Below are 12,208 nucleotides of genomic sequence, written 5' to 3'. Positions count from 1 at the left end.
TCCCTGTCGATCCTCACTGTACAGTCTAAATAAAGGCAAAAAGCCCAAAAAATATACAAAAAAAAAGACTCCGGACATTTGTATACCCTCATTTTAGGGTTTATATATTTTTATCAAGTTAGACCCTATAATTCATAATAGTGACATTGTTTTAGCAGTTCCGGTATGTCTTCACATTCTGTCTGGTTCTATTTAGACTGATGTTGTGGGACACTGATGGTGTTGACTATCTCCTTGTTGAAATGTCACAGATGTCAGGAAGCAGCCAGCCCAGCGGCGTGTCTGTGTGTGACGAGTCGTCTGTGTCTCTGGAGTGTGTGAGCGAGGAGCGCCTGACCGCACGCTTCACTCTCACCGCACGCCTCTCTGACCTGCCCGCCACTGCTCTCCCAGACCTGCACGACGTGGGTAAGGCTGGAGCAGTTGCAAAGACACGTGCATACACACTCACATGCACAGACACACACACACACACACACACACACACACACACACACACACACACACACACACACACACACACACACAGACATAGAGCACACACCCACATCCAGACATGTTACAGACATTTACGCATTCAGGTGTTCAGACCGAATGTATTATTTATATGCAGACATGGCGTTGAGTAGTGAGCGACTTGTTTCTGGGCTGCTGGATCTGATGGGAGGTGAACAGTACCAGCCCCTGCTGTCTGCCACCCAGGCCGAGGCCCTCATCTCTGAGCCCAGCTTCAGCTGCGCAGCTGGTTACCAGAAGATCCCAGACGCTAAAGGCTGTGGTGTGTTCCTTTCCTACCTTCAAATGTCTCCACACCCAAATACGCATCACACTTAATATCTCAATATGATATGGAGGATTAGATTAAGAGATGAAAGCGAAGCATTGTAGTATTAAAAGTTCTGTTTATTTCTTTATTTAACTCTAACCCCCCCCCCCCCCCCCACCTCTGTCTCAGTGGTGTGCCCTGCGGGCACCTTCTCCAGTGGTGCTGCGTGTTCGCCGTGCCCATCTGGCACCTACCAGGAGCGGGCAGGCCAGAGCGTCTGCCGTCGATGCCCAGTGGGCACCTCTACCGTGGCTCAGGGGGCATTCAGTGCCACCCAGTGTGAGTTAATGGCACATAAAACCCACATAAGCAGCACACCCAGTCCCATCTGTTCTTGTGCCCACGCCCACTGCTGACTGGAGAAGCAGCTTTTCTCTCAGGAATGGCATAGAAAGAGCACAGTCTGCCAATCCTCACAAATGTAGATTCATAACTATAACAGTTTCACTTTTATGTGCCTGTAATATTTATTTCAGCTATACAAATCAGAAACAGATTTGTGGGTTATGAAAGAATGTAGCAGACCTGCTTTTATTCTCTGTGATTCTTTGGGTGAATATACATGAAAGCAAGGTCAAATTGTATTCATTCATTGTATTGATTTTTGGTATGATGGGTGACACCTGACAAGATTCACTTATGTGTGACCTTTGACCCTTCCTGTGTTGTGCCTGTGAAGGTCTTACATCTTGTCAGCGGAGCGGCATGCAGTGTACCACGAGAGGTGACTTCCTGTCCACACAGGAAGACGTCCTCTCTGGCAGGTGGCAGTGTGTGACGATGAGTGGACAACCGTTGCCATGGACATCAGCTAAGGAACCAATCACAGAGCAGGATTGTGCAGGTACTGCACTTTTTCTCCATGTTACTTTCCATTACAGTTGGCATAAATATGAGGATTGAATTCAAAGTGTCCCTTCTGTCCCACCAGTGCCTCCATGGCACTGCCCCCCTATACCTCAAACAACTCATCACTCCCCATTCCTCCTCACGCCATCTCCGCTCTGGACAGTCCAACCTCCTCCAGCCTCTGAGGACAAGGCATCAACTATGGGCGACCGCGCCTTCTGTTCAGCTGCAGCCAGTCTGTGGAATGCTCTCCCTGTCCATCTAAGGGCCCCACAGACTGTGGACCCTTTCAAAAAAAGCCTTGAAACCCACAATTTTAGAAAAGCCTATGGCTAAAACTGCTATTTTATGGGGGGGTTTTCTCTTTTTTTCTCTCTGTTTTCCTTTTATGCTAGTTTTAAAGTCTTTTATGTTGTTTTATGTGCATTGTAGCACTTTGAGGTCATTGACTAGTGCATTGTATCACTTTGAGGTCATTGAATTGATGTAAAGTGTGTTATAAATCAAATGTATTATTATTATTATTATTATTATTATTATTATTATTATTATTATTGATAGAGGAAGAAGAATGATGCTGTAAATGTTTTCAAGTGCTTCTTTTGATGAATCTCTTTTATCAAACTGTCTTCATTTGAAATTGAGTTGATATTAAAAAGGGTTGCTCTCAGGCAGCTCTCAGACAGGGTTGCACTCAGACGTTTCTGCTGACACACTGTCCACTCATGCTGAGTCATGTGATACGGTTATTCCCATCCATAAGCCTGTCCCGTGTGGTCACTGTGGAAGCTGACCGAGTGACGATGGTAAAAGTGGTCTCTCTGTGTCCACAGCACTGCAGAACTTTGATGCTGTGCCTGAACCGCAGCTGGTCTTCAGTGCTCAAGATTCCATTGTGCTCCGCTCTGAGACTGTGGCCCTGCCCCAGGAGAATCAGCTCAGGAAGTGTGCGCTAGGTGAGTGTGTGTGTGTGTGTGTGTGTGTGTGTGCGTGTGTGTGTGTGTGTGTGCGTGTGTGTGTGCGTGTGTGTGTGCGTGTGTGTGTGTGTGTGTGTGTGTGTGTGTGTGTGTGTCTGTGTGTGTGTGTGTGTGTGGTTGACTAGTTTGGAAATACATTTGCAGTGTTTTTGCAGTGTTTTTGCTGTGTGTGTGTGTGTGTGTGTGTGTGTGTGTGTGTGTGTGTGTGTGTGTGTGTGTGTGTGTGTGTGTGTGTGTGTGTGTATTAATACACTTAAGTTTGTTTGAGGCTAAGTTTGTTCTTTGATTTGGTCCCTTCTCTAGAGTGCTCTCAGGACGAGTCCTGCCAGCATGTGGCCGTCTACAGTGCAGAGGGCCGAACTCACTGTGACCTCTACAGCACCGACCCCGCCAACACAGAGTGCAGGACGACTGAGCAAGTACGGCTGGGCCAGTCCATGACACTGGACACTGTTTCTTTATCACGTTCGTCACCACCACAACGATATTCAGGATCAATATTGAGTAGCCTCTCACACACGCAAAACACAATCTTGCTGTCTAAAGAATTTAGCCATTCTTGACACAATAGTGCACGTTGTTTATGGCAGAAGTTAACAAGAGGACCGTTATGACATATTAATTGAAGAAGTTATAGAGTGAGATGGTTGGCCCCATTCCTGTGGAGGCCATATTTTCCGAGAAGACCCCCATGATAGTGGAGTGCAAACTCTGTGCTGAAACAGACATAATCCTCCTCTTAGCAAGGGGCCTGAGAGACAACTTGTTGAACACCGCGCAGTGATTTACTTTTGTGTGTCTACATGATGATCCCACACCTGCTTAGTGTGCTCTCTATCCACTAGACCCAAGGCTTTCTGGGTAATCCAGTGGCAGAGCTGTACCAGAGTCTGAGCTGCTCCCTGAAGCTGAGAGTGGAACAGAGGCCTGACCTCACTGTGCTCAGGAAAAAAGGTGGGTCGGAAGTGAAGGCTCGCTAACGTCAGCATCCCATAGTCAGAAAAGTCCCAAAACAAAAAATGTATCATGACTGTTTATCATGGAAGTTTATCATGACTGTGAAGGCTTTTAGTGTTTGTCTATCTAAGTATCAACAATTTGTGAATTTGCATTGTTTTCTGTAAAATATGCCCATTTGCACTTGAAAGAAGTTTCCATGGGATCTGGTGTACTATGGGGGTACATCATTTGGCGCATTAGTCACTCTCGAAAAAAGCAAAGAAAAGACCAGTGGATGGACGAAGAGCTGACGTCCCTTGTGTCCACACACCAGACTTTCCCTGAGTGGTTTCTCAGAGGGCTTGAGTGCCTGTCTGTCTGGAGTGTATCATGAAGAAAAGTTGGGGGAAATAAAAGTTATTTTTGGCATCCTAAAAGCAGCTGGATGCACTTGGATCTAGGCTTGAGCCACAGAGTTTGATTTTCTCCACACTCTCTCTCTCTATTTCACCCACTTTACCCATCGGCCCTTTGCTTTTTGTCCATGAAAGGTCACGAGTTCTGCGCTGCGGTCAGGCAGAAGACCTTTGAGCGTCTGCCCTTCCGTAAGGCGGGTTCTGGGGTCTACCGCACGCTCGTGTTTGCAGCCAGTGGGGCAAAGCTGGCCGATGCCCACCGCTTCTGTGCGGACATCTGCAGTCAGGAGGCCTGCTGCGACGGCTTCATCCTCAACCAGAACATCCTTAATGGAGGTGAGAACACATGCACACACACACACACACACACACACACACAAACACACACACACACACACACACACACACACAAACACACACACAAACACACACACACACACACACACACACACAAACACATCCACATGCCAGCTCCTCTCCATAGTTTTGGATGTGGTATGTGATGTCTTCCATTCCATGTTGGGATGGACAGTTTAAAAAAGCAAAAGCTTGACAATTTGCTGGCAGTTGATTTTTTCTGCTTTAATGAAATTCCACTGAAGATCAGGCATGTGCTTTCTCTCTCTCTCTCTCTCTCTCTCTCTCTCTCACTGTGTGTGTGTGTGTGTGTGTTTATGTGTGTGTGTGTGTGTGTGTGTGTGTACACGTGTTTGTGTGTGTGTGTGTACGTGTGTGCATGTGGTCCAGGCTCCCTGATGTGCGGTCTCCTGAGCCACCCTGATGTGCTCCTGTGCAGCGAGGCGGACTGGGATGTGGCCGGCCTTGGCCAGTCCAGCAGGATCTGCGGTGCTGGCGTCCAGTACAACAAACAGAACAAGCGCTTCACCTTTAACTTTGGTGGCCAGGTCTTCAACATCAGTAAGGACCACCACAGCAGCACATTAAGTCCTTTAAACAGCCCAGAGCCCCATGCTGGATTAATTTTAGTCCACCTCGAGCCACTCCTGAAAGGTTGCACTGTAGATCTTTTAATAATACTGTCATTAAGTCTAGATTAATATGTTTGATAAAAATAGGCTGAGATAGCTTTGTACAAAGGAGCAAGCGCACCTGCCCATAGTTATGAAACATGGTGTGTCAGCACCTTTTGATTCCTATCTAGGTTTTCTCTTGATATGACCAGCTGAAACATAAAGAGCGATAAGTGGCTAGCACGCTGGTGGTATTTGACTATACTATAAAGGCACATACAATTGACATGCGCATATCACAAGATTACTGTTCCAGTCTCAGTGATCATATTAAAGTACTTTATTGTCATTGAAATGTTGTGCTGAATTACTATGTTGTCCTTCCTAGCTGACACAGCGTTGCCTGCATCAAGCAAAAACAAAACTGACTACCAGGCCTCCATCATTGGCTTCCAGCGAGTCTACATCTGGAGAGGTACAGTTTATTTAGGTCATGCTTGAGAGGTTATGTCAATTTCAACTATGTCTGCCCGTATGTGTTTAGCGGAGGAAGAAATTATGTCATGTAAACATATCATTATATGGTAATTAAATCATCTTAGTTCGTCATTCAAGTTAAGCTCATGACAGTTCCCACAGTGACTGTGATCTACTGTGTTACATCATGGCAAACAAAGCTGTTGTATCCTCAGAGACGGACATGACCACACGGTCCAAGACCTCTGCCTGTGCCAGCTCTCCGTCTGAAACAGCCACTGGAGACCTCTTATCTGGTACGCTCACTTCGGTCCACTGGTGACTTAATAGGAGGTGGTTTATTTTGAAGCTCCAAGTGTAACATGGGATAAGTTGTAGAATACCAAGGCACTCATCTTCTTTGTAGTTAAAATGCCTTTATTTTAATGGTCACAACATAATTAAAACGCTTCGACGCGTTTCGGCATGAAGCCTTCGTCAGGAGACTTCCTGACGAAGGCTTCATGCCGAAACGCGTCGAAGTGTTTTAATTATGTTGTGACCATTAAAATAAAGGCATTTTAACTACAAAGAAGATGAGTGCCTTGGTATTCTACAACTTTTCTAAAATGAACTAAGCCTGTCACCAAAGAGCACCACCTTTACAAAGTTTTTGACAAAGTTCCTGGTAGCACTCCAACTGGACTTGATTCTCTGTAACATGGGATAGTTTCAAAATAATCTGGAATTCTTATTATTCATCCTGTTGGCACCCTTACTCCCAGTAGTCCCCGTTTGGTTTGGTACTGTACTCATTTGTACCTGATAACTATGAATATCAACCACAGGTGCAGTTCTACAGTCATTTGGTTCTTTGGAGCCAAGTGAAGTTGAAGTGGACCCTAAGAAGGCATTACCCAGCCAGCAATACTGGATCTTCAAGCACCAGTTCACCCTGGACCAGGCACAACTCTGGTGCCTTAAACGTATGAGACTAACCCCACCTGCCATTAAAAAAAGTATAGATCAAAGTAGTCATTCTTTTAGTTTCTGTGTTTTACTCATACTGTGCGTGTGTGTGTGTGTGTGTGTGTGTGTGTGTGTGTGTGTGTGTGTGTGTGTGTGTGTGTGTGTGTGTGTGTGTGTGTGTGTTTCACAGGCTGTGAGGAGGAGGAGCTGTGCCACATTTCTGACCTGCATGATGAAGGCTCTGTGTATTTCCTGTGTGAGCTGTACCCTGATACACGCGTGTGTGGGGCCTATGACAAACCCCTCAGGCAGGCCTGCAGCCTTCAGCTGCCCAGAGAGCCTCAGAGGGCCCACAGCAAGAGAGGTGAGCCCTGGGTCTGCACATGCTCACTACCAGAACCACAAGATCACAAAGTCATCTAAATCACTCTCTACCTAACAACTTCTCGACACATTCTTCACCTTTCATATATTCAGATAAGGGAGGCTTGTCCTGTCCATCCTGTCTGCAAGTTTGAAAATACGATATATATATATATATATATATATATAAATATATATATATATAAATTTAAAAAAACAGTAGTAAGTTCTATGTTTTTATTTGTTCACTACCTGTCCCTCATTGTACCTTGTAGCTTGGAGGGCTTGTTTTGGGCACCTGGAGTTAGTATTGACTGCTGAGTTCTGGTTTAGCTGGTTTTGCGGTGGCTTTTGTTGGTTGGACATTTGCTTTAAAAGTTAGAGGTACAAGTGATCTAATCTCCATGACGTAAGATTCCGTTCATATTTTAAACACATGAATCAACAATCCAAGTGTCTCTTATTTGTGAATAAAACAAAACAAGTAGACTTGCTAGGCAGTAGTAGGCTGTGGGCATGCTCACGTCTGGCACTGAATACTGGTTTGTATATGGAAACATTCATCAGTATCCTGGTGCCTAAGTTTTTGTTTGCATTCTGATCAAGCTAAACCTCTGAGAGTCTGTGTGTGTGAGTTCTTGTAAAGCCGGACGTGTTTTTGTTTCACATTGGTGTTATTGGTTGTGTGTGTGTTTGTGTGTGTGTGTGTGTGTGTGTGTGTGTGTGTGTGTGTGTGTGTGTGTGTGTGTGTGTGTGTGTGTGTGTGTGTGTGTGTGTGTGTGTGTGTGGCTGTGTGTATTGGGGTGAGGAACGGGAGCAGGCAGGAACCAGTGGAGTATGAGGAGTCTTGGCTGCTCGTAAAGGACAGGATGTTCTGTGTGAACGGCTTTGTTCATAACCTTTTACTTCAGTTTGGAAAAATGACTCGTCTATGTACGTGTTTGCGAATAGAATCATAATGAAGAGAAGTAGGCAGTGGGCAGATTTACTTTGGCTCTCCAGCCCTCTAGTACCAGATGCACTGCTCTGTCCTTGTACTTGTATTCAGGTCCTGCCAGTCTCCCTCTTTCTCTTTTCCTCTCCCTCTTCTCTCCATCCATCTCTCTTTCCTTGGTCTCCCACTCATGTCTACTTTTTTTGTTTTCTCTGTCACTTAAAATACTTACATTTATTATTCATTTGGCAGACGTGTTTACTTGAACTTCAATTCATCAAAGATAACACTTGACACACTGTTCTTTCCTCAAAGTGTGCATGAGTCATCACAAATATAAGTACAAATTCAGAAACAAGCATTCTAATGATTCAGATATACTGTATACAAATTATTTTTATGAAACTGCTCAAAATTAATGGATTTGACCAAGACAAGGTAACAGATTCCTCTTTGTCTGTCATACACACACATACATGCACAAACGCACCCACACGGACACACACACACACACACACACATACAGAGACTTATGAAGGTGGAGGAAGGGTTGTGTCCAGGTTGTTATGACTGCTGTACTTCGTCCAGACTCTGGCTGTTGTGTGAATCATCAGTGCCTGTGAGTTGTGGTCTGGACGTCTCCACAGGTCCAGATGGCAATAAAAACAACTGCATCGCACTGACCGCATTGGCCAGTGAAGTCCACCACTGCCTGTAGCAGAATTAAAGAAGTTGTAGATCAGGTTGCATGTGAGGGGGAGAATCCAAAAGGGCTAATTTCCCACACTGAAGTAGGACATGCTGTGTCACATGGGATTAGATTGTGGTTAACCAGTAATGGCATAGCAGTAGTTTCTATGAGATTATGTGTTAAGCATGTCCTTAATTGACAGGATTCCAAAAGGAGGTGTGTAAACCTCTTAATCACCTGTATCATTTGAGCTGGAATGTCTCAATAGTCTGGTCCTTTCTTTCTCATTCTCTGTCAGTGGTGTTTATGGATTTGCTGGATGATACTCAAAGGAGGGAAAACTGGGTGGTGGCTTTAGTGACTTTATTTAGTAACATCCACTAAACTGAGATTACTCACTATTGCTTTTGTTTATCTTTTTACAGAGTCACACACACAGGTATATACATATATATATATATATATATATATATATTATACATATATACAGTATATATTTCAGTATATATTTCAATGGTTTGTTTCTTCAGTACATTCAGTAATGTCTTGAAGGCCACGACAGAGGTCTTTCATCAGAACGAACATTTTATATCTGACCTATTTTCACAAATATATTATTGTTAAATATGTAACACCTACTAACACAAATGTAACACAGTAACATATCAATCTGGGTTCCACTGAAAAAAAATGTTTAAAAAACAACAACAAAGAACCTTTACACACGCACGTTTTGTCATCTTGTGGCTAGCAGCTTTATTTGGCTATTAAAGAGTCCACAACAAAAGGATGTTAATGACAGCTCTTGCTTGTGGGAGAATACTTTTGCAGCTGGTTTTAATGGCTGGAAAGTTTTCCTGCTGAACAGGATTCTGGGATATGGGTAACAGTGGGGCACTTTCACTGCTGATGCAGCATTGTGTCCTCCAACAGGCTTCAAAAGACCACCTCCAATTAGTTCACATTTTCCCAATTAGATCCCAGTAGACTGACTTTACTAGAAAACCTCCACCTGCTTAATGGCTCAGTGTCCAATCTCCTCTCCGCGATCTCCCTTGAGTTCTCAACACACATTTTCTACTTGAAAGGCTGAAAACCAGATCAGGCTTGTATCTAAATGGCTTTATTGAAAAAATAGTTCCTCACACCCTGGGATGCCAGAGGCATCTGCCAGGTCTCCTTATAGTTCTATTTATCACTACTGGCAGAAGTGTCTTGAGTGTGTATGCAGGTCCTTAACTCTTCATTTCCTCCTCGGGGTGTCAGAGTTCCTCCTCGTGTCCTTAAGAAACACCAGGCATGTCTCGCTAGATGAACACCTTGAAGTTGCTTGCTGGAAAAACACATGTCTGTGCTCATTTGCAGACCACATTGTGTTTTACTGCCCAGCCTGACAGGGGTGTAATTATAGGGGTCCTGCTGAAGAGGAGGTGGCTGACCAGTCTCGGAGGCAGATAGGCCCTGAGCAGCGACACTTACCGTAACAGCCCCATCTGAGGCAAGCCAGTGACCACATCCAGCTCCTCTTCCCAGTCAGTGGGGGTCACTGGTTTGCCTGTCGCTGAATGAGGAGTGGACTTGGCAGATTCAATATGAAATTACAGTCGCTGCTTCAGTCCAGTTTATAGTGCATAATAAAAAGAAACAGTTTCTTTGTTTACAGTGTTTTCATTGTCATGCTAAGGCAGTGGCATCAAACAAAAGACCCGGGGGCCAGATGCGGCCCAGATCCAGCCCGCCAGCAGGTTTCCTTCAGCCCCCAGATGTTCTGGTTAGGAAGGGAAACCTAGAAATAATAAGATATTCATATCCAGTTGTCTTCAATAATGTGTAATAAGCAATATCTCTATGATATGATAAATTGATTAAACCTAGCACTACGAACCATCCTCAGAAAGGAAGATGTCGGGAAAAAACATGACATGGAAGGTAGGGTATTTCCAGAGAGAAAGAGCAGTATATGGCAGCAGTACATGGTTTGTACTTGTTTGCTCATACTGTATGTGGGTATAGTAAATGAGTATATCATCAAACAACACTCTGACTCTGGCAACACTCTGGCACCCACAAGATCTCATTCCAACAAATCCGGCCCACTGCCTATTATGAGTTTGACACCCCTGTCCTAAGGCAATCTTATAATATGGTCATTATTGGAACACAATGGTGCTACAAAGATGGTACTAACCAAAGATCTTGAATCTTTGCTAATATATACTACAAGCTGAGTCTACTGAAGTTTCAGCACCCCATGTTTTCCCATTTTCAGTCTTAGGTCTTATATGTGTCTTGTTTGTTCACAGTTGACCTGACTGGAAGCGTGGAGAGCTTCTACGCTCGAGTGCCTTTTAAGAAGATGGTGTCCTATTCGGTACGCAGTAGAGTGAACCTATCAGCCAAGCCCATCACAGAAGGGTAAGATATAGTGCTTCTGTTCCTTGAAATGTGTAAAGGAACAGAACAAACCACAGAATTTTTTTTTTTGTTGTTTTGAAGGTGTTGCTTTTAAGCTATTCAATTTTCAGAACAGCGGATAGGGAATGCCAAGGAGAACTGAGGAACCCTCTTTAGTGAAATTTCACCAATTTTTTTAACTCTTCTATAGGTTCTTTGAGTGTGAGCGTCGCTGTGATGAAGACCCATGCTGTCGTGGAATTGGATACGTGAAGGACACGGCGTCATCATCATCATCATCAGGCTCGGACCTGCTGTGCCTGACACTGAACAGCCTGGGCATTCAGACGTGCGGGGAGACTGACCGCACCAGCTGGAGGGTTCAGGACTGCAGTCCCTCTAAAGTGGAGACTCAGGTGTACCCATTCGGCTGGTACGAAAAACCAGGTGAGTGTCAGGTCTACATGTGTTCTCCAAGCGCTCTTTCCTGCTGTTGTTGACTAGATGACTATAGCATCACTGAGGCGGACTAGATAACTTACAGGCCTCTAAGTTGAATCTCTCTGCTCCTATCAAGAGAAGTTCTAGAAGTTCTGTTCAAAGTGTTTGTGCATTATTGAGTGCATTAGGGTAGGAGTTGTTTGTGGACTTGAGTGTGTGAGGTTGTTGTGAGGCTGAGTGGTTTCTCTTCCTCAGTGAACCAGTGGACCAGAAGCCCAAGTCTGTGCCCAGCCTTTGGCCTGCGCTCTCCCTCTAAGAATGGTAAGTGGAAGTGGAAACATGTGACGCAGTTCAGTGTCTGACTTTTGTGCTCCTTTAGTCCAGTCTACCACAGTCCAATGACATTAACTTGTTGTGATACTCGCTAAAAAACCCGAAGTTACATACTGTAGGGTATGGTCATAAGACTACTGCAAGGCCCAGAAAGTTCATGCAGAAGTGAAGTTCTGCATAATGTTTAGCCTTTGTTAACAGTTACTGGTAAAGCAATGAATGTTTAGTGTCAGTATTGCCTGTTTTTCACAGGTTATTTATATGCTAGGCTTTTCGATACATTTCCCTCCTCTGCTGACTATTTTTGGAACTTGTTTTGCAGAGCCAAAGTTTCACGTTTATGGTGACCAGGTGTCTATACAGTTGTGCCCTGTCATGCTTACATAGTGTTGACCCTCTGTTCTAGTGGCCATGCTAGACTGGAAGCTCCTTGACCCCTCAGCTGTCCTGGTTGACCCGTCTCTCTCCATGTTTGATATTGTGCATATCAGCAAAGACATTGCTGGGGATTCTGACAGGGTGAGAGACTGGTGCCTAGCAGGTGAGATCATTTATATGCGCAATAGAATCCAATGGCCCAGCTTGTACAGTATACATACGTACATGGGCTCTTATGTATAGTATACATGTATGTACTGTTTAGCACTGA

At 44.5% G+C, this 12,208-nt stretch overlaps 1 protein-coding gene across 1 annotated transcript in view; it reads left to right on the top strand.

Moving 5' to 3' along the window:
- Positions 1-12,208, top strand: part of tg (thyroglobulin) — a 38,133-nt gene that overhangs the window by 13,139 nt on the left and 12,786 nt on the right. The window contains exons 19-35 of the mRNA XM_076266004.1: positions 252-408; positions 614-778; positions 956-1,105; positions 1,506-1,670; positions 2,509-2,631; positions 2,956-3,071; positions 3,498-3,606; positions 4,143-4,343; positions 4,755-4,925; positions 5,367-5,453; positions 5,671-5,751; positions 6,283-6,420; positions 6,594-6,767; positions 10,695-10,806; positions 10,997-11,232; positions 11,482-11,547; positions 11,966-12,100. Of these exons, the coding sequence (XP_076122119.1) occupies positions 252-408; positions 614-778; positions 956-1,105; positions 1,506-1,670; positions 2,509-2,631; positions 2,956-3,071; positions 3,498-3,606; positions 4,143-4,343; positions 4,755-4,925; positions 5,367-5,453; positions 5,671-5,751; positions 6,283-6,420; positions 6,594-6,767; positions 10,695-10,806; positions 10,997-11,232; positions 11,482-11,547; positions 11,966-12,100 (2,386 nt within the window). The remainder of the gene's footprint in view (positions 1-251; positions 409-613; positions 779-955; positions 1,106-1,505; positions 1,671-2,508; positions 2,632-2,955; positions 3,072-3,497; positions 3,607-4,142; positions 4,344-4,754; positions 4,926-5,366; positions 5,454-5,670; positions 5,752-6,282; positions 6,421-6,593; positions 6,768-10,694; positions 10,807-10,996; positions 11,233-11,481; positions 11,548-11,965; positions 12,101-12,208) is intronic.

This window comes from Alosa pseudoharengus, unplaced genomic scaffold, assembly GCF_046254945.1.
Source record: "Alosa pseudoharengus isolate Yale_2024_CS ecotype anadromous, Long Island Sound unplaced genomic scaffold, YU_APseudo_1.1 YU_APseudo_1.1_scf_4, whole genome shotgun sequence".
Taxonomy (NCBI): Eukaryota; Metazoa; Chordata; class Actinopteri; order Clupeiformes; family Clupeidae; genus Alosa; species Alosa pseudoharengus.
The sequence above is the reverse complement of the archived record's forward strand: the minus strand, read 5'-3'. Positions and strand labels throughout refer to the sequence as shown.